At 51.7% G+C, this 21,877-nt stretch overlaps 1 protein-coding gene across 1 annotated transcript; it reads right to left on the reverse strand.

Annotated features, from left to right (window-relative positions):
- Positions 1-831: 831 nt before the first annotated feature.
- On the reverse strand, positions 832-12,538 carry LOC126543295 (uncharacterized). Its single transcript, XM_050190424.1, has 4 exons — positions 12,163-12,538; positions 11,395-12,108; positions 6,048-6,921; positions 832-1,054 (listed from the first exon to the last, which is right to left on the reverse strand). The coding sequence occupies exons 1-4, from the start codon at positions 12,536-12,538 to the stop codon at positions 832-834; spliced, it is 2,187 nt and encodes a 728-aa protein (XP_050046381.1).
- Positions 12,539-21,877: the final 9,339 nt, after the last annotated feature.

Here is a 21,877-nt window from a genome sequence, read left to right on the forward strand (position 1 = left end):
ATACATGCGAGCTCTTTGAATTCTGCCCAGTTTGCAGCATTTAGCTCCCATTCTTTTGGATTTACAGGTGGGTCACACGTATGTATCGCCTCTAAGAGAACTGGAAAATGGTCGCTTCCAAAGGAGTCTGTGAGAGCTCTCCATTCAAACCATGGCAGAAGTGTTGCAGAACCAACCGCCAGATCTATTGAGGAGGAGGCGTTATGTGTAGTGCTATAATAAGTCGGGAACTTTTTGTTAAACAGGGATGCTGCAGAGGATAGAAGAAATTTTTCAATTACCCGGCCTCTTGCATCACAGCGTGAGTCCCCCCAAAGTCCACTATGAGCATTAAAATCACCAACCACAATATACGGTTCAGGAAGCTGGTCTATTAGTTTTTCAAACTCAATAATGTCGAGCCGCTTGTCTGGTGAAATGTACAAAGAGCATACAGTAATAAGCCTATTAAGCAAAATAGCTCGTACGGCTATGCTTCATAAGGTGTGTTAAGTTGGAGATTTTGGCATGCAACAGTCTTTGATATTATTATTGCCACGCCACCTGATGCAGCATGTCCATCATCACGGTCTTTCCGAAAAATTCCAAACTGATTTAGAAAGTTCGAGTCACTTCATTTTAAGTGCGTCTCCTGAACACAGAACACTCTAGGCTTATACGTAGATAGCAGTTCTTTGACGTCATCTAGGTTATGCAAAAGCCCTCTGGCATTCCATTGCAATATCGAACACCCATTATGACAAAGGTGTTTTTGGGAGTGTTCTGTTTAGAGTGATAATGTTATTTTGGTTTTGGTGGAATTATTCGAGGGTTTTTTCTTTTTTACGTCCCTCAAGCCTTGTTTTTTGGTGCCGCTGGCACCGATGTACTTGCGTCAACCTCCATCTCCTTCTCAGAGGCGGTGGAGGCGGGGTCACGACGCTCTGGGAGACGTGTATCAGGTCTCGGTTTTTGCACAGTAACGCAGCCCTGCAAGAGCAAGGTCTGCGTGTTGTTGGATTTGGCAGCACTGGGTCCTGCCTCTGTGGGGGCAGAAGAAGTCCCCCGTGGTTCACTGCGTGTGACCAGGGCGGGCTCTTTAGGCCGTTGTGAGAGTGCCCCCTGCCTCGTCACAGCGGCAAAACTTTGGTTGCCAGGAAATGTAAATCGCCTTCGCGCTTCAGAGAATGTGATGTTTTCATTGATCTTAAGGGCAATAATTTCTTTCTTTTTTTTCCAGATTGGGCATGACCGTGACAATGCAGGGTGATCCCCTTCACAGTTCGTGCAGTGTGATTCAGCATTACAATTATCAGATGGATGATCGTTAGAACTGCATTTGGCACACGTTAGCTTTCCTCTGCATGTCTGAGAGCTGTGCCCGAACCTCTGGCATTTGAAACAACGTCTAGGATTGGGGATATAAGGCCTCACAAGGATTTTCACATAGCCTGCTTCGACTGAGTCTGGTAGTGTGGTGGAGCCTAATGTTAGGATAACATGTTTTGTGGGAATTTCAGTGTCATTCCGACGGATCATGATTCTTCGAAATTTGGTCACATTTTATTCTGCAAAACCTTCAAGCAATTCTTCATCACTAAGGTCAAGCATGTCTTCATCAGAGATCACCCCACGAACACTGTTCATCGAACGGTGCGCCGTGACAGTTACTGCTATGTCACCAATGAATTTGAGATCTGAAAGCTTTTTAAGTTGCTCTTTTTCTTTCAGTTCCAGAAGGATGTCGCCACTAGCCATCCTTGTAGCTTTAAATCCTGTGCCTAATGTGTCTCTTAGGCACTTCGAAACTTTGAAGGGAAATAGTTTTCTGGCTGTTATATTGTCGTCACTGTGGATCACATGGTACTTCGCAAAGTTGTCATAGCTCTTGAAGAAAAATCGAGTGGTTGCTTCGTTGCGCCCCCTTTTTAGAGGACGATCAGTTAGGGAAATGGAAGGAGTAGCCATAAAAAGCATTTGTCTTCGGCAGCAGCGCCAGCCGCCCACCACCGAGCCCAACATGGGGACGCCACAAGGCTTGTATCTCAAGACTTGCGCACGCCAGCTGTACGCCACCGCTATAACCGTACATGGTTTAACCAAGGCTGATTAGCCACACAAGGTTAACCCTCGCCGCCAGGAAATTAGAATGGAAAAAAAGAAGGAAAGGAGTGGAGAGAAGGAAAGGTGCAGAAGAAAGATTATAGATGGAGAGGGGGACAGGAAAAGGCGACTGCCGATTTCCCCCGGGTGGGTCAGTCCGGGGGTGCCGTCTGTGTGAAGCAGAGGCCAAAGAGGCGTGTTGCCTCCGCCGGGGGGCCTTAAAGGTCCAAGCACCCAGCATCGGCTCAACCCCCAGGATCCCCCTTTCTCCAGACACGGCTAAGCCGCGCACGGCCACACGCGGGAGGGTCCAACCCTCGTGTGCTCGGATACGTGGTGTCGCAACACACCAAACGCCTGCTGACGCAGACGCCCCTGCGGGGACATAGCACAATTCTGCCGCCTTCGCAGCTTCCGTTTACCTGACAGTGGGGGCCTCAAGCTACATGCCTGTTAGACTTCCGCGTCATGACTCGTCTAATCTTCCTCCGGACTCGTGTTCCAGCACCCCTTCCATTCACACCGGTCGCCTTCCCCACGTTGCCGATCCATTTTCCCAATGATTCGCCAACCCAGCCTAGCCCGAGAGGAAAACTAAATGTCGCAGTTCCAGAGGCAAGAACTGCGTTTACGTCGAACATTTCAAGGCCTCATTTTCCCCCTACGAACGAAATTGAACTGTCGTAGATGGCGTCACCGTACGCGCATTTATTGACGCCGGAGCCGCCGTTTCTATTATTAGTTGGAAGCTATGCCGCAATTTGAACAAAGTGACCCCTTCACTTACCGCTCTCTCTCTGCGCACTGCAGCCTCGTATCGCATTCAGCCTTCCGCATTGTGCACAGCCCGGATCATCATTCAAAGCACTATATATGTTGTCGAATCTGCCGTCCTATCTCGTTCTTCGCATGACTACATTCTTAGATAGAATTTCCTATCAGTCAATCACACTCTTGTCGACTGCACTCGTGCCGAACTTACATATCAGTGCCGTGCTTTGACCCTGACGACCACTATTCTCTTAAAGTTGTTGCCGCCTCTGACAACGACATCGCACCTTTCTCCGCTGCTCTGGTCCCTGTGTCATGTAACTCTGCTGCGAACTCATCTGTTCTGTTTACGCCGTCGGCCACTTGTGCGAGCTGCCGAAACTTTCTGCTTCCGTTTGCTGTCGTTACTTTTTGCGACGGTTCTGCTGCCCTTTACGTGTGCAATCCGTCCGGCAGCCCATCATCCCTACTCTGCGGCGAGTGCCTGTGGATCTCTAAAGCTTTCGATTGCGTTCTCCCGGCTACCATGTTCGATGATACGGCATCACTTCCGATTTCTAGCGTCACTCCTCCCACCGTGACCGATGCCCCTTATTGTGTCTTCGGGGTTGAGGACGAAAGACGGACTCTTTCCGCAGACGAAGAAGGAACGAAAAGCTTCATACAATATTTACAGATAGTGGATGACAGCGTACATGTAGCAGTAGGAGCGCATCAGACCGACTGGGCGGCTGCAAGCGGCTCGCTCTTCTCACAATGGGCCGGTTCTGCCTTAAATCCCTTCGGCGACCCCTCGTCGGCAGGAACCGGTTTCGGCGAGTTCTCGTCGACAGGAACCAGGCGGGTCAGGGTGGTGACCTCGCCCGCGTCGAATTCTTGATTCGTCGCGGAGAAGGCTGCGCGCTTCTTGAAGTCGCCTCCCGTGTCAAATTCTTGATTCGTCACGGAGAAGTGGGAGCTCTCGTCGCCTCGTGGTAGCCACGTGGTGCATGTAGTACGGCAGCTCCAAGTCGCCTCGTGGTCGCCACGTGGTGCTCGTCGTATGGCATGACAGCACCCCCGCCGCCAGATAATACATCCAGAAGTCGAGCTGTTCGACGCGGCTCGACGTATGCGATGTGCTGAGTGGGTGACGTCCTTGATGGGGCCAAGGAAATGGCTTTGCCGCCTTTTTATCCGCTGGTCTTTCCTTTGCTTGGATCTGAGAAAACTCACGGATTGATCGAAAATCAACCCCAATCACTTCGGTGAAAGTGAGCACCCTCGTAATGCTCTCCACAACGCCAGACCAAACTCCATGAAAACAAACGTTCAACACTCCCCCCCCCCCCCCCCCCCCCCCCCGTGCTCTCAACAGCACCACTATGGTTGTTGTACTAAACACAAAACACGCATCCGATAAATAGCCCGGGATACAGACGTATAAAATAGTGCTCTCAAAGATGACACATTCAAAGAGAATTAACAGCTAAGGAATAGATTGCAAAGCAATTCTTAACAGTGATTCGGGCAGGCAAGGCACAGCTGAGGCGATCGAAGAAAATTTATATTTTGCCCTGTCTCGCTCCGAGTGAAATTCTGTCACTTGTCACTGGGTTTACCAAATTGCTGACATGCGTCGCATGACCGAACAAGTGTTTCAACCTCTTTCCAGCATCTTGGCCAATAGAAATCTTGCGCTAGCCTAGCCTTTGTCTTCTGGATACCGAAGTGACCCGCCCAAACATTCAGATGCGCTAACTCTAAAAGCTGTGGTCGGTATACTTTTCTGGCACGAGTAGTAGGTTGTACGTCCGACCCTTGAAATCCTGATATTTCCGGTACTTGATACCTGACCTAGTGTAGAAAGAGATGTTCTTTCGGGCCACTCCTTCATTTACATTAGCCTGCAGCACAGTTAGCGAAGGGTCACTTTTCTGTGCCGCGATAAGCGCCTCTCGTTCAACCCTACTAAACTGCTCCCAGCAAAAAGATGCGGGTCTAAGCAGTGAACCTTCCACTTCAGCACTAAGTGCCCCATTTTCCCGAGTCTCGAAAGGCTCCTCACCCACTGTCAATGATCCGGTAATTGATCCATCACAAGTCTGAGTCATCTGCTTTTCATCGGCCGTATCTCCAGGCCTAGACTGCCGATGTGAGGACGTTGCATTGTCAGTAAGTTCCTCATTTGAAGATAAGCTTTAACGTTTCATTGAGAGGGCGCCTGACCGCGGTCGCGTTAATGCCATGCAAGTGACACTGGCAGAGAACGACCGGCCCTCCTTTTTTAAAAGCTGCTCTGATTTGTTTGAAAAAAATATATGAAAAGTGTTTGGGTAAACTTGGACTCACGGCTGCCTCCGTTTGCAACCTTCCAAACGTGCCTTCGAGGGTTACCTTGGCAAGTGGCAAGCACGCGCTCTGCTCTTCTGCGACTTGTCTGATCCAGGCGCATTTCCCTGTATAGTCTCCGGGAGAAACACAGAATGGATGAGGCGGCCATGGTGGCGGCTGAATCACGAAGTGCCTTGCACCTTTTTCCGTTTACTACAACATCCTGCATATATGGCTCGAGCAGCCTCAGATTTTCGTCCGACTGGCTAATGCTGGCGAACGCGATTTGCTCCTTGCAATTTGAGGAAATATGGCCTTCCTTTCTGCAACAGAAGCAGATAATTGGTCTTCGGGCCTCGAACGCGCGCTCTATGTCTGCCTCAGCTTTAGCGGCCCCAGCCGACTGGGCTGTCTCTGCTAGCCCTTCCCTCGCCACCTCAGCCTTAGTCGATACTCCCTTGCTGAACTCGTCGCTCGTGGATAAGAGAGAGAAATGGTTCTTAATAATAATAACTTCTTTATTTCCATCAGTGATGGAAATAAAGAAGTGAAGGGAAGAGGAAAGGTTGACGCTATTTTCTGCAGCCCTTGCGGGAGCATGGCTCAGCGTTAACAGGGATGGGGGAGATAGTGGGAGCAAAGGAGATAGGAGAGTAGGGGGTTAAAGTGTCCCCATGGCAACGGCTGAGCAGACCGGCAGGAAGGGCCTACTGGGTCCGACAGGAATGGTAATCTGGTGAAAGGCCAGGGGGCGGTGATTCAGCAGGAGCCAGATGGTTGGGGCAGGTCGAGTAGCCTAGAGTGGTCTGGATAGCCGTGAGGCTATCCGTCTTTGCAGAAAATCCTAGAGTCTCGCCGAGAGCCCCAACGAGTCGAGGTACTCGACGACACTTAGGAGGGCTGGTAGCTCGTTGCGACCAGGGAAGAGGATGTCTTCCTGCCGTGCAGAAGGAAGCCCCAGGCGTCGGAACTCCTGCAGGAGGCGGCCACGCTGCTGCAGGTAAGCAGGGCAGGCCAGCAGGAGGTGCTCCAGGGTCTCGGGCTCCCCACAGGAGGCGCAGGATGGAGAGGCGATGAGGCCGTGCCGGTGGCTGCGAGCACCCCTCCAGCAGCAGCTAATCCTCAGTTGCAGCAGGAGGGAGGTCTCCCTGCGTGCGAGGCCGCGCTGTGGAAGTGGTCGCAGAGGGCGGCCCAAGGACATCCGCTTGTCCAGATGGCAGGCCAGCAGATGGCGTCGCAGCCTGTGGCTTGTGAAGTCATTGGCTGTCGCTGCCAGGCTGGGCGGGACCACGCAGGGGTGGGCGCGCTTTGCCAGTACATCAGCTTCCTCGTTGCCCTGTATTCCTACGTGGGCTAGAAGCCATTGCAGGTCTCCTGGAGCGCCATCAGCCTTGTCGAGAGCAGGGCGACCCCAAGGTTGGCCCTTTTTTGGCCGCTGCAGGCTGAGAAGTGCCGCCTTGGAGTCGCAGTAGATGGTCATTTGGGTCGCTGGCAGCTCCTCCGCGAGTAAGTCCACAGCCAGGTGGAGGCCTGCTGCCTCTGCTGCTGCTGACGTCGCATGGTCGGGGAGGCGACACTGCCTGCTCTTCCGCAAGGCGGGCACCACGCAGGCCGCAGTCGACGAGCCTGTGTCCGGCATCACCGAGCCGTCAACGTAGACCTGCAGGTGTCCTCCGTGGTCCTCATGCAAGAGGGAGGCAGCCGTCTGCTGAAGGGCACAAGTCGGGGAGCGCCGTTTGCAAACGCCGGGCAGCTCTGTGGTGATGGGTATGAGTGGTGTCAGAGTTGGAGGTCGTAGGGAGGAACTTGGGAGGAACTAGGTGTGCGGGATTTATTTACATATTTGCATCAAAACAAGAGATACATTCGACAGTCTAGCGTGACTCCCAAATGGAGCACGCAAGACGAAGCATGCAGCACACGATCACGAAGCTCCAAGCACACCCAGCACACTGCTCACGAGCACACGCACACTCTAGCAGCCGACAAACTGCTGCTTAAAAAGCCTCTGTCATCCCTAGATACCTAGGGGAGGGAAAACTGGTGTCCAACCTTAGTCCAATCGGACCGTATATTTATTTATTTATTCAAATTACCCCCAAAGGCCCTCATTACGAGGGTATTACATGGGGGGGGGGGGCGATCACAGGCACTGCTAATAGTTTGTACATACTAAAACCAAGAGAATGTAACAGAAGTAATAATACAGTGAAACATAGGTAATATACAAGATTATTAGGTCACAATTATTGCAGAGAAAACATTAGTACATATTAGGAGAACATAAGTCAACTGTAATGAAAAACACCCACAAACATCGAAAACACTGTAAAAGTCCCAAAGAATAATAATAAGATTAGTCGATAAGTCGTGAGCGAATTAAATGTTGAAGCTTAGACAAGTCTGGCTCCGTGGCAATGACTGATGGTAAGGCGTTCCATTCAGTTATTGTGCGTGGTAAGAACGAATATGCATAATGGGATGACTGGCAGTTAATGCGTTTGACTTTGTATGGATGGTCACGGCGTGGAAAAATAACTGGTGGTGACTGAAAGAAATCATCGTGAAGTGATGGATGGTGATAAAGCTTATGGAAAAGTGCTAGGCGAGAAATTTTACAGCGAAGTGGTAAGTTGTCGAACTCGGCTTTATTTTTTAACGAGGTGACGCTGGTGCAACGTGAATAATCTGAAAATATAAATCGCGCAGCACGGTTCTGCAAGGCTTCGATGTTACTGATGATATAAGTTTGTTCGGGATCCCAGATGGCAGACACGTATTCTAGTTTAGGACGGATTAATGCTGTGTATGCTAGTTTTTTAACATGCATTGGGGCTTCTTTTAAGTTATGTTTAATAAGCCCGAGAGTACGGTTTGGAGAGGCAAGGGTAAGATTAATATGATTATTCCGTGATAAGTTAGACTGAAGACTGATGCCAAGGTACTTGTAAGTAGTTGCGAGTTACACAGCGTTGTTATCAAGGGAGTAGGTGGTTGGAATTCGTGGCCTGTTGGTGAAAGACATGAGTTTAGTTTTGGAAATATATAACGGCATTAACCAATTAGAACACCATGCACTTATTGCGTCCAGGTCAGTTTGTAGTAAGTGGCTATCAGTGTTACTTGTTAGACATCGATAAACTACACAATCGTCTGCAAATAGTCTGATTTTGGATGACACGCAACTGGGTAAATCATTAATATAAATTAGAAAGAGTAAAGGTCCAAGTACGCTGCCTTGTGGAACGCCAGACGTAACATCAGCATAACATGAGTTGGAATTGTTAACTGATGTAAACTCTATTCTAGATGAGAGAAAATCGGTGATCCATGTAATTATAGTAGGGTGAATGTTAAGCTGTGAAAGTATAAGTAACAACCTATGGTGTGGAACACGGTCAAATGCCTTAGAAAATTCTAAAATATTGCGTCAACTTGGAACCCGGCGTCTATTAGTGCATGTATGTCGTTAATAAATCCGGCAAGTTGGGTGTCACATGAGTAGCCCTTGCGAAAACCGTGCTGATGCTTAAAAATAATGTTATGGTCTTCAAGGAAGTTGATGACTTGACTGTGTATGATATGTTCGAGTAATTTACAAATAGTGCTGGTTAAGGAGATGGGACGATAATTAAGGGGAGAAGCACGATCACCTGATTTGAAAATGGGTATTATTTTGGCAATGCGCCAGTCATTAGGAATAGCACCAGTTGATAGTGACTGCGAAAATAGTGCGGTTAACATAGAACAAATACTATGCGATATATTCTTTAAAATTTTATTATTGAAACCTAGATGGTCGGCACTAGATGACATTTTAAGATTGGTTAGTAGAGATAAAACACCAGCCTCACTGATGACTACCTCATGCATTGTGATTCCCACTAATGTCTTTAAAGTTGGCAATGAGTTAACGTTTTCATGAGTGAAAATTGTTACAAACGTACCATTAAGAAGTTGAACACAATCTGAATCGGGGATAGGGACACCATAAGAATCAGTAAGAATGATGTCAGTGCGAATTGCAGGGTTCACCACACGCCAAAAGCGAAGAGTATTATTTTTTAGCATGGCTGGTAAATCATGAGAAAAGAAGTTATGGCGAGTAGATTTTAGAAATGCCTTATAAGCCTTTTCACACGCTTTGTGTTTATCATGGGCACTCGCTAGACCAGTCAGCTTTGCCTGCCTGTAAAGTCTCTTCTTTTTGTTATTAAGCCGCCGAAGCTTGTTGGTAAACCAAGGAGAACTGCTTTTGCAGGAAATGGATAACATAGGAATGTAAGTGTCAATGAATTAACTGAGGGTGCCTTTAAAGAGGACCCAGTTTGTTCAATGGAACGTGATTGAAAATCATGCAGAAATTGACCTGAAAATGTTGTTAATTCATTGTTAATTGCGTCGAAATTGGCTTTACCGTAACATCTTATTTTCTTTTTGGTAATTATTCTTTTGCTCACGCAAAAGTTAATGCATCCAGTTATACCATCATGGTCAGCGATGCCTGCTTCATGAGTTATGTCGGAAAATATATGAGGATTATTAGTAAAAACCAAGTCTAGTATATTGGCAGAAGTTTTCGTGGATCGTGTTGGTTGAATAATAAGTTGGGTTAATGAAAAGTCAAGACAAGTGCTGAGAAATGTATGTGCGGCCGCATCCGTGGCCGATACGGAGAGCGTCGACCAATCGATATTTGGAAAATTGAAATCGCCAAATATGATAATTGCCGACCTCGGAAAAGGCGCGCACACCTCGCTCAGCACTCGATGATACTCATCGGAAAACGCGCCAGACATGTCGGGTGGACGGTGAAAAACGCCAATGATAACACCTAATGCAGCACCCTTCAAAGAAATCCAAATACATTCAAGAAAAGAATCAATAATGATGGGTGCGGCAATGAATTCTTCCTTTATCGCGATGAGCACAACGCCCCCTCTACGCTGTTGCCTATCACATCGAAAAAACTTGAAAGTGGATTCACTCGTAAAGATGCTGTTATAGTGTATGGTGTTGTTAAGCCAGATCTCGGTAAGTAACACTAAAGAAGCCTGGAATGAATCGATGAGCGATGAGAGTGCAATACCATTAGCGACAACACTTCTAGCGTTGGTGTATAAAAAGAGAATGTTTTAATCAGTGCTACAGTGCAATTTTACGGGTGAGCTAGTAGATGAACCTGAGCTTAATGAAACAAAGGAGGAGGAACATCATTCATCCCTGCGCCGGGAAACAAGAACAGCCTGGCCTTCATTGATGTTCGACTCGTAAACGTCATTGTTCAAATGCAGCTTGTTGAAAACAAGACGCACTCGATCTCCGTCTTTCTTCATAGTTCGCGAGAACTGGAGAAGTTTCCGTCGCTTTTCGCGAACTGCTCCGAGTAATCTCGCGAGAGGCTCAAGTTAGTGTTCCTCAACTTATGGCCGCGGCTCAGAACCAGTTCAACTTCCTTCTAATTGAAAAATTTTGCTTTGATAGGCCACTTCTTCTCAGGCGAAAAGCGGCCCACACGATGTGCTCTCGAGATTGACGTCACGGTAGTCGTTGTCCACGTCCACGTCACGGTGCACAGTCGTTGGAGCGTAGTCGAACCGCCTTTGAGGGGGAGGGCTCACACACACACGTACGCACTTTGGATTCCCAGAACCCGAGTTGAGCGGGTCCTGGGTCACGCCCGACCCCAGCCGGCGCCTCTTAATTCCAGAGCTGACTTTCTCCGGTAGTCGCCACGAGTGTCAGCAGACTGTGACGAATCCTGGGGCCCGAAGAAAAACGTACCGCAAAGTACCCTTTTATTAGAGAAGCTCTTGCTGCAAAGAGACCATGAAGGCCACGGCAAATCAATCAACAATACACGGTCCGCCAAACGTGGCCAGCCCTGCTGCCGTCGCCGACTCTGCGAAGAAGGCGCATGGTGGATTAACGCTGCCGTGGTCTCCAATTCTCCGAAGGAAGTTCATGGTCGGTTAGCGCTGTCATCTTCGCCGGTTCTCTGAAGGCCGCCACCACCGCGGGTCGATCGAAGCACCTGCAGCGGGCTGAGATAGCTTTGCAGAGCAGTACTCCTGCAGGCCGATACTAACAGTGGTCTCTGGGGAGGACGCAGCTGTGCGTTGTTCGCTGGAGGCCTCCCAATCACCTCCTCGTACAGCCCACAGAGTCTGCCCATTTGTGAATGGGGCCGCGAGCGCAGTCAGGACAGCAGGGCACTGCCGTCTGTGCCATGGTGGAGGCGGTCAACATGGCGTAGCCCCTGTTGCAGGAGGAGGAGTGACAGGGGCCCTGCTACCGCCTCGGCCAAAGTTGCAGCGACTTGAGAGCTGCGGGGAGCGCCCAGGCAGAGCCTAATCGCGGCACGATGCTGCAGCTCCAGCTTCTTGAGACGGGAAGGTGGTAGTGCCATGAGTGGGAGGGCGTATCGCAGGCGTGAGGTGGCTGCTGCATCGTACAGCCGCAGAGCCCACCTAGTGGTGCAGCCCTGTCCTCGGGCAAGAAGCTGGGAGACTGCCTTGCGGACCCGGAGGACCTGGACATGCAGGGTCTTGACAGCAGGCAGCCAGGACAGCCGGTGATCAATGCGCAGCCCCAGGTACGTCACTTCCGTGATCCAGGGTAACTGGACGCCTTCCAGGTGCAGCCTGGTAGCTGTGCGTCGGGCGGCTGCTCTTGGGTGGAGCAGAATGGCCTCCGTCTTGCTTGCCGAGATGGCAAGGCTAATGCTGCTCAGGTAAGCAGCGGTGGTGTCGAGGGCTCTTTGCAGGGCCGAGCGCGCGCTGCGGTGGCTGTGTGGTGGACTTCGCACCCACAGGGCGATGTCGTCCGCATAGATGGAGGCATTCACGGGGTAGTGGGGGTCGATCGGCAGGGCAGCAGGCAGCCGGGCGAGCGCCAGGTCGAACAGGAAAGGGCTCACCGCTGACCCTTGTGGGACGCCCGCTGCCAACGGCCGAGGTGAGCTCCTCGATCGGCCCACTCATATCCTGAGGGTACGTTCCTCCAGGAACGACGAGATGAAGTGCCGCAGGTTCCCGTTGATGCCAAGTAGGTCCAGGGCCCGCTGAACGACTGGATGGGGCAGGCAGTCGAAGGCCCCCTTGATTTCGAGAAGCACCAGAAGCACGGCGTCACCACAGGCCTTGGCCTCTTCGAGCGCGCAGACCTCGTCCGCGGTGCATCGGCGCCGCCGGAACCCGTCTGCTCGTCGGCCAGGAAGCCATGGGCACGGGCCACCCAGTCCAGTCGGACCAGAGCAATGGCCTCCATCACCTTGCAAGCGGCGGAGGTGAGGGAGACCGGCCGGTAGGAGCTCACGTTTCCAGCCGGCTTTCCGGCCTTCAGGATGGGGGCCACGATGGCTGTGCGCCATGACTCCGGCACCTGCCCTGACCGCGAGATGTCGTTGTAGCGGTCGAGCAGGCGCTACTGCTCGCTGGTGGCCAGGTTGCGGAGCATTCGGGTCGTCACTCCGTCGGCTCCTGGTCCGCTGCGGCGCTTCCTCCTCTTCGGGGCCACTTGGAGCTCGTGCAGCGTCAGCGGGTCCGGGCAGATAGACGTAACCTGGCTCGATGTCCACCCCGGGTGGTGGTTGTGCAGGCAGCTAGGCAGGCTGACGAAAGGCTGTCCTACCGGCAGGATGGCTGCAGTGCGTCGTACAGCCGGTGCGAACTCGTCGGCGAGGAGCTCCGCAAGGGCCTCTTCGCTGATGCCCAGCGTGATGGCCGTGACGAGGACAGGTTGTAGGCTTGCTCTCCTGCCGGTGAGGGATTTGAGCAGTCTCCAAGCCAGGCGTCCCCTGGACCTGTCCTCAATGGCAGAGCAGAGCCTCCTCCAGCTCTGGCTCCTTCTGCGCGGGGCCTGGCGTCTGCAGCGGGCATCCGCGCATCTGTACTCGGTTCACTGCTCTGCCTTGCCCGTCTGGATTGCTCTGCGCTCCATACGGCGCCTGGAGGCGCGGAAGTTGAGCAGGTGGAGGTCCGGAGTGGGGGTATCTGGTTGGGCAGCACTGAACGTTGGCAACCTGAGCACAATCCGCGGATGGCGCTCAGGAAGTCACGGCCACCGTCCAACTTGCTGCTGTGCTTCCGGAACAGGGACCAGTCTGTGACGTGGTAAGTTCTTGACATGGCCTTCTCCCAGACCCGGGGCTGATCACGATAGGGAAGTGGTAAGACCCCCATGTGTCCGGAGTTGTGACCCAAGAGTAGGAGCACTGCTCGGTGGGGAAGGAGAGGTCGATGGCCGTGCGAGCTCCGCGGCGGACGTAGGTGGGCTCCCCGGTGTTAAAGATCAGCAGACCAGCTCGGCTGATGGCGTCTGTGAGGCCCTTGCCTCGGCTGGTGCAGCTGCGGCTTCCCCAGTCCGTATGGTGTGCGTTGAAGTCACCGCACAGGACTGCATGCCCACCGAGGCGAACAGCCAGCTAGACGAGGCTGGAGGGATCCCATGGCTTTCCTGGACGGATGTAGATGCTCGCCACAGCCGTGTCCTGGCTGCCAAGGCGTACCGTGACGGCGCATGACTCCAAGGTGCCACCCGCGATGTCAGCAACAGGTAGAACAGCATGCGCCACGGTGCTGTGGACGTAGATTGCCGTGTGTGGCTTCCCTGGCTTGTGGGCTCCATCTAGGCAGGGTGCCGCAGTGTAGCAGGTGGTGTAGTAGGTGGTGGCGCCCGAGTAGGCCATGTAGCCGGGGAGCCGTAGGTTCTCGGCCACGGCGTATGCCTCCTGCAGTGCGAGTACGTCGAAGCCGCACTGTAGGAGGTACTCACACAGCTCGCCCCGCCGTCGCCGCAGCGAGTTTACATTCCACTGGAGCACCCTCGGGCGGCGGCGGCGGGACCTCAATGGGTTGCTAGCCATGCTGGTGTTGAGCGGATGGCACGCCTTCCGCCTGGAGGCAGAGGGCTCGGAGTAGGCTATCAGCAGGCAGCATCTCTCCGAAATGTGGGGAGTTTTGCTCCTTGAAAATACGACTCTGCCTAGGTACTACGGAGGAGTTTCTTGGCGCGCGTTGTATGCGCTTGTCCTTAGGCGTGCCGGCAGAAGTCGCGGGGCGCGGTAGTGCTGAACTTAGCATCGCAAGTTGGCGGCTCGACGCAATCATATTTATTCGATCATGTTTTTACTAATGAAAACAACGTGTCATTATTTCGCATTATTGGCGGCGCCTCCAGGACACCAAAGCGGTAGCGGGGACATCAAAGCTAGAAGCAGGGCGGACCGTGGGTTGGGGCCTCTGCGAGCCCCAACCCACGGGCCGCCCTGCTTACAGCTTTGATCCCCTCCGCTACCGCTTGGGTGCCCCGGAGATCCTGCGCCGCCCGCTTTAACATAACCTCAGGTGCTCTCCTGAGGCCTCCGTTTGCCGGTTACATGTGCCCTCCTGGAGCAGTGCTTGTAAAAAATCCGATCTATCGTCGCGACGAAAAAAGCGACCCGCGACTTATACAACACCAGTCAGAGCATTGTCCCTTCAGACACAGCGATCACCAAGCGGCGTCCGCGCCCACTGCCTCACCGCACGGGCAGCCAGCGGCGGAGCGTATAAACCAACTCGACCGCACTCCGCAATGCCGGCATGTCTAGGGGACAAACGAATACAACGCACTCTAAGAAACCCCCTCCGTAGTGCCTAGGCTGAGTCACATATTCAAGGAGCAAAAGCCCCCAGATTTTCTCTCTCGCGCCCGCTCTACTCGCGCCTGCGCAGAAACGTCGAGCGCCGTCAAAAGTACCACGCCCCGCTCTACCTACTAGCAATTCTAAAAACGCTACCGGGCTTGGGATCTGTAGGTCGAGCGTTGGAATCCTGGTCAGAGCTGTTTTAGTTTTACGTTTTTTTTTCCTTCTTTTATTGCACTAAAAAGCTCTTTGTTGTTTTTTGTATTCAAAAAACTATATACGGTGTCCAGGCACCGCATATTTAACGCGCTAGAGCTGTTTTTCGCTCGAGTAGCCAGCGCCTCCCAGTACGCCGCGCCTGCTCAGCGCCCCAGCATCCAGCGCGCGGCACTGGGCCCATAATCCGGCGCACTGGGTCCCAGTGGCACTGGGTTTTGCAATAGGGTCACCCGGAACTGGAGCTTGTATATGGACATGTGCTCGGGAGGGACCGGGCTGCTGAAGCAGAGCGTCGCCTTGTTGCCGGAGCCAGTCGCAGACAGGATAGGGACACTGGACTCGATCGCCCCAGCCAGCTCTGCGTCGGTAGACTCGCCGTCAATGCCGTGTATAAAGCCCGTGCTGTTTCTTCGGACAGTTGGTGGACGAGCAGCAACGGGAATGGGGGGGGGGGGGGGGAGGGCTCGGTGGTGGCGAGCAGCTCCTCCAAGCAGGCCTGCGAGGTCGCGATGCGAGCACGATGTTTCTTTTTGTGTTAACACGGACCGCGGACGCACCTGGTAGCGCAGGGAGCACAGCGGCAATCGCAAGGCGGGATCCTCGCTCGAAGGCTCCTCCCGGGACAGAAGGGCGGAACAGGGCCGTCCCGACCACCGCTGGGTTAACTGGTACGGTGGTGGCTTGTTGTAGAGCCCTGGCGCGACGCTGGGCGTTCCTAGAGACGACCGTGGTGAACGCGTCCCGTGCTGGTTCGCCGCTCATGGGTGCCGCCGCGGGGAGAGTGCGATCTGGGGACTGGTGGGAGCGTCCTTCAGTGGCGCCTGTTGCTGCGGAGAAGCCGCTGGGGCCGAGGTGGTAGCAGTCGCTGGAGGCTGCAGGCTACCTGGAGTTTTCCGTCGCTTCCCCTTGCCCTTCTTCTTTTTCGAGGCAAGGCGCTTTGTTGGATGAGCTGGCGGATCCTTCAGGAAGGCAGCTGCGCTCTGTGGCTTGCCGCTTGTCACCTTCGCAGCTGGTGTCTTTCCGAGGGCAGCCAGTAGTGGAGGTTTCTGGGGAAACTCCGAGATTGCCTTGGCCCCTGTGGTAGACTTGGCAGGAGTGTCTACAAGTGAATCCGTTGCATGGGCAATCACAGCATCTCCGGGGGTGCAGTCTCTGTCACGAATGGCAGGATCGGGCACCGCGGTACTGGTTGCAGATGCGGTTGAAGCGGCAGTCTTGTCCTCAGCTGTGGCGCAAGGAGAGACAGGCGCTGACTTCTTGCTCTCTGGGAGGGCAGTGGAACCCATCAACTGCTCTGGGGTGTCACCCTCGTCATCGCTGTCGCGGCCGCGTTTCCGAGAGGCAGACAAATCCATATCTTCCTCATCGGAGCTCACGGGGAGTTCCACGGAAGTTGGTTCGGGAGAACCAGCAGGCCGAGCCGACTGGGGAAGTGAGGAGGGTGAATCTTGCAAGAGGGCCGGTGTGGGAGGCTCCGGCTGGCTAACAGCACCACTGGGAGTGACAGGGGTGTTGTAGGGTGGCGCGACAGCCGCTGACGCGACAGTGACGCGCTTGGTGAGCCATTTGTCCACGATTTCTGCGGACCTCGCCTCTGCGGCTTCGCGTTGCCGAAGACCAAGGCAGTACGAGGACCAGATTAGAGGTACGTCGATGCTTGTAGCACTCGACGTTCGTCGGTGGCAAGAGCGAGGAGCGCGCTTGTTTGGTTCGGCAAGGTCCGCCATAGTACGTTATAATTCGTGCGCGCACGCCCACGCACAAAAGAAAAGCACGCGGTACCGACACACGCGAATCGCAGGGTTCACTCGCACCAGTGCGGCGCGCGTGGAAGCGTGACACACACAAATGTCACGCACGTGGTGAGCGTCACCGTCAGACACGCAAATACTACGCACACGGAGGTTGTAATTCGAACACGCACACAAACGCGACACCGGCGGATGTCGATACAATACACCGTACACAAGAGGTAGCGTACACGTGGTGAGTCACTCGCACAACTCCGGCGCACGTGGTGATCGTGAACGACCAGCCATACACGCACAAAGCTGCGCACGTGGGGATAGGAGATTCCTCACTCGCCAAAGTGCGGCGTGTAGCGCAAGAAATAATCCAAAAGTACATACGCAAAAGCGTGGGAGAAGTTGCGAGGAACACGAGCCATGCGCAGCAGTACGGCAGGCGACCACCTCGACCGACCTCCGAGCGCTCGTGGATAATTTCTTATTCGGCGAAACTGGGTTGCGAGGTGAAAACCGCTTTCAAGAATAGTCCTTTATTTTTAGCCTATATTGCTGAATCGGTTTTCCTTGGAATTTTAGGCGCGTGTAATATTCCTCCGCGAGCTGCGCTGCATTCTCTAGGTCTACCTCTGGGAGCCTGTCCTGCAGCCAAAGTCTAACTTCTTCTGGAAGAACTCGCTAAAACTGCTCCAGTGCTATGCATTCAAGCACCTTGACGTGGTTGCCATACACTTCTGCACTTTTGAGCCACTATTTTAAGTTAGACTTTAACTCGTACGGCAACTCAGTGTGCGACTCGCTGCCCCTTTTTGCCTGTCTAAACCGCTGTCGAAATGCCTCCGCAAAGAGGCGGTATTTGCGAAGGAGCGCAGCTTTTACCTTTCCATAGTTCTCGTAGTCTTCTTTAGGCAAGCGTACGAGAACTTTCGCGGCCTCTGCTGGGACAACCGAAAGAAGTTTTTGAGACCAAAGGCTTTCGTCCAACCCTATCTCTTTAATCGTGCGTTCGAAATTCACGAGAAAAAGTGCGATATCACCGCCTATCCTGTACGGTAACATCAGGTCCTGTATTCCCAATTTAGGCGTATCGTCTCCGCCGGAAAGGGGACTTGAACGCGCCGAGCTGATTCCAATTTGCTCTATTTCCAGTTCTCTCATTTTAAGAGCATAATCTCGCTCTTCGCGCCTTTTCCTCTCCTCTGCCTCCTCGCGCCTTTTCTGCTCCTCTGCCTCGTCGCGCATTTTCTGTTCCTCTTCGCACATTTTTTTCTCGCTTCTCCTCTCAAAAATTTCTCCCCACACCTATTCGACTTCCTCCTCAGTTACCTCTTGTGCCCTCATAACGTCCAGAATGGCTTTCTTTCGCCTCTCCTGACAATGCCCATCTCCTGACAAACATCAAGAAGGTCCTGTATCCTGAGCTCCTCCATCGCGATGTGACGGCTCGTCTCCAGTTTTGCTCTCAATTTAGCTTTGCTTCCAAAGCCGCAAATCTATGCAAGGCCTGAAACGAACTAAGACAAAACAACTACAACCCTTTCAGAATACTTGAGCAATGGTCCTTAGCATTTATGTGTGCGACAAAGGTCTGGCGATGCGAAAGGCAAACGTCGGGCACTCACCCCCTCCAAAGTAGCTGACGCCGGTGGTCCTCGTGGCTGTCGTTGAGCGGTGTAGCGGGCATTATCTGGCTTCGAATCCGACAGCTTCCCATCCACTGTTGTGACTTCGGGGTTGAGGACGAAAGACGGACTCTTTCCGCAGACGAAGAAGAAACGAAAAACTTTGTACAATATTTACAGATAGTGGATGATAGCCTACAGGTAGCAGTAGGAGCGCATCAGACCGACTGGGCGGCTGCAAGCGACTCTCTCTTCTCACAATGGGCCGGTTCTCCCTTACATCCCTTCGGTGACCCCTCGTCGGCAGGAACCAGGCGGGGCAGGGTGATGACCTCGCCCGTGTCGAATTCTCGATTCGTCGCGGAGATGGCTGGGAGCTTCTTGAAGTCGCCTCTCATGTCGAATTCTAAATTCGTTGCGGAGAAGTGGGAGCTCTCGTCGCCTCGTGGTAGCCACACACACACACACACACACACACACGCACACGCACACGCACACGCACACGCACACGCACACGCACACGCACACACACACACACACACACACACGCACGCACGCACACGCACGCACGCACACGCACGCACGCACGCACGCACGCACGCATTGCATGTACTTACTTTGCGTGTATTCACGGGCTTTTTTCACGCTCTTATATCGCACACTCTTATGTAGAACACTCCTATCTAGCACGTATCGAGCAACAGAAAGCTCCATCGGGAGTTTTGTTGCTCTACAATTTTCTAATTGACACTTTTCAGCCAATTATAATATATTAAAAGTTGAATAATTAATTAAGGCTAATTATCTAAATAGGTGGAATTAAAAAATAATAATCTGAGTATCTCCAAGCGATGGCAAACAACATTACCTTGGTTCTGTCCAGCTACGCGGCATTTGCATGTTTTTAATGTTTGACTCAAGTTACGTGGGACACCTGTATATACAAGTAATTTTCCCTATGCTGCCCTTAATGTCTTAATTTGTTGGCTTCTTATGATATGACTAATAAGATTACCCCGTTGCTATTGTAATAAAGAGGCTAAAATATGCGTCAGTGAAAGTTTTTCATTGACAGATCTGGTTTTCAATCACACATTATGAACCATCAGTCTAGTTTTGCCAATATTTTCTGAAGCGTGCCACTGAAGTCAGACAAAAGAAGTCTCTAAAATTCTCGCTGTAACTGTGAAGTGGATTTTAAGAACGTAGGTGTTTTGAAACATTTTAAGCTAACGTGAAGTAAATCATTTACTTAGACTTCTCATGTTGGTCTAATGTCCATGCACCTGAAGGAAAACAGTGAATTTACGAACAGTGTGTAGAGAACTTTAGCTTTACTAATATATTTGCTATAGGGTAGGTGGGCGAATATTCGAAATTTTGAATACGACTAATTGCTGTGTCACATTTTGTTCGTACTCGAAAATGAACTATTCAGTATTTTCGAATATCAAAACTAATAAAATATTTCGCAACGATCGACTGTTAAAATTGGGTTACTCTTCTCCACCTGTTGGACAAAGTATCCCAAATTATAATTATGTGAAGTAAAAAAACGACAAAGTTATTGAAGCAATGGAAAAGCAAAACCGGTAATGCAAGCTTTGTTTGCGGTTTTGCGGTTCGAGTGTGGCACTGGTTAACGCTCCTTGCGTTAGATCTTGTACACAGACATAAATACCCAATAATGCATGGACGAGGGAACTGCCGTCGCCTTAGCACACACAATTCGCAGTGCCACGCGCGCCTCTTGCGGAGGTCGTGGCGACTTGCCGACGGTTCTCACCGTCGGCAAGTTCCTTTTTTTTTCATTTCCCTTTAGCTTCTCATTTTTACACTTCAATTAAAAACTACAAATAATTTCCCCTATGCTTACTTTTCTTTATTATCTGTTGCTTTCATATGATTCTGACTAACAGAAAAATCTGAGGACACCTAAGCACTTCCTATGAGCTGTGAAAGTGAAAACATTAACGTGAACGCCGCTGAGCAGTCCTTCGAGTTATGAACTTCACGCGCGCAAGCGAGCGCGTTGAGACGCTTGGCCTCCTAGAAAGCAGTGAACAGACCTGCTATCTAGGAGGCGCTTATTTAGCCCAGTAGGGTATGTGGAAAGGTGGAATGATTCCAGAACTTGCATTTGGAAATGCGGTTGTTTGCTTGAAATCAGAGATGCAGCCAGGACTCGATGGCAACCAAAGGTCAGTGGGATGCCTCGCATTGGGCACTCACGGGAAGACTACAAATGAAGCTGTGCAAGGTGGTATGGGCTGGACAAGTTGTGAAATGAGGGAAGCTCACAGTAAAATTGATTATGAAGAACGGCTGAGGAATGTGAAAGAAAGTAAATGGGCTGGGAGAGCGTTGAGGATTTGTACAGGAAAAACATTGATTCACAGTGGAGGAAAATAACTAAATATAATGTAAAACTATTCCAATATGTTTTTATTCCAATCTCCTGACGTCAAATTTGCGTAACCGCCGACGCAAGCATCGGGCGGTGGTACGCAGAGTTGTATGAACAGACCACTAACTTTTGTTTGCTTTAAAAACAAATAATATTGCCTACACTGAGCGGCTTGTCTTATCTCATTGGCTGACAAGAGGCGAGGAGCACGCTCAAGTGGAGAGGGATTCGATGGGGCCGAGCTATTGCATTGAAAATCGATAACCGGATGAAGAGGGTGTTGCCGGTGTTTGCGACTGGTCTGCTTTCCCTTAGTTTGCTGTTGCAGGTCGAAAATCGCGGCGGCATGCAACGGCAGGTTAAGAATGCTGCTAAAACGTATCCTCAGCAAAGAAAAGTTGGGAGAGCGAGGTCGTAAACGTTCGGAAAGTGCTCAAAAACGTTACACTGCTACGCAAAAAGTTTTATTGTGCGCAAATAAACCCAAGCTCTCCGGCAGGTGCGAGTAGCCCGTGCTTGAGTGATCGGTGGCAGCCATCTTTTATTCCTTTCGGAGCGGGGCAGCCTGCGGCTATGCAGCAGAAAATTCAGTTTTGTTCGGCATATTAATGCATCTTTAACGCGTACACGTCGCTTTGACGCGGTGAGTTTTCGCGGTTTTGTGACGTCGCGTGGCAGGCAGGGGAAGTGGGTGCAGCCCGAAAACTTCTGACCAATAGCCGAGGGCTAATGGCGAAAAGGCGTCGAATCAGAAATAACTATTTTTCTTTTGTTCGGTCCAGTCATGCATAATCAGTGTGCACACGTCATATCAGATGGGCTCCTCATCGGATATGACCTGTACACACTGATTACGCACGCGGTTTTCGTGACGTCGCGTGACAGACAGGCGAAGTGGGGGTGGTCCAAAAAAGTTTTTGATCAATCCCGGAGGGCTGATTGCAGAAGTGGAATAAAAAAGTTTGGAATAGCTTTAGGTTATAGCGCCCTAGGTTCCATGCCGTAAGCCTAATTGCTTAAAATGCGTGGCTGACTGTCAAACAAGATTTCTCACCTTGCCGTAGTTCAATAGTGCAGTGGTGCCGTGTCG

The sequence above is a fragment of the Dermacentor andersoni genome, chromosome 1 (assembly GCF_023375885.2).
Source record: "Dermacentor andersoni chromosome 1, qqDerAnde1_hic_scaffold, whole genome shotgun sequence".
NCBI classification, from domain to species: domain Eukaryota; kingdom Metazoa; phylum Arthropoda; class Arachnida; order Ixodida; family Ixodidae; genus Dermacentor; species Dermacentor andersoni.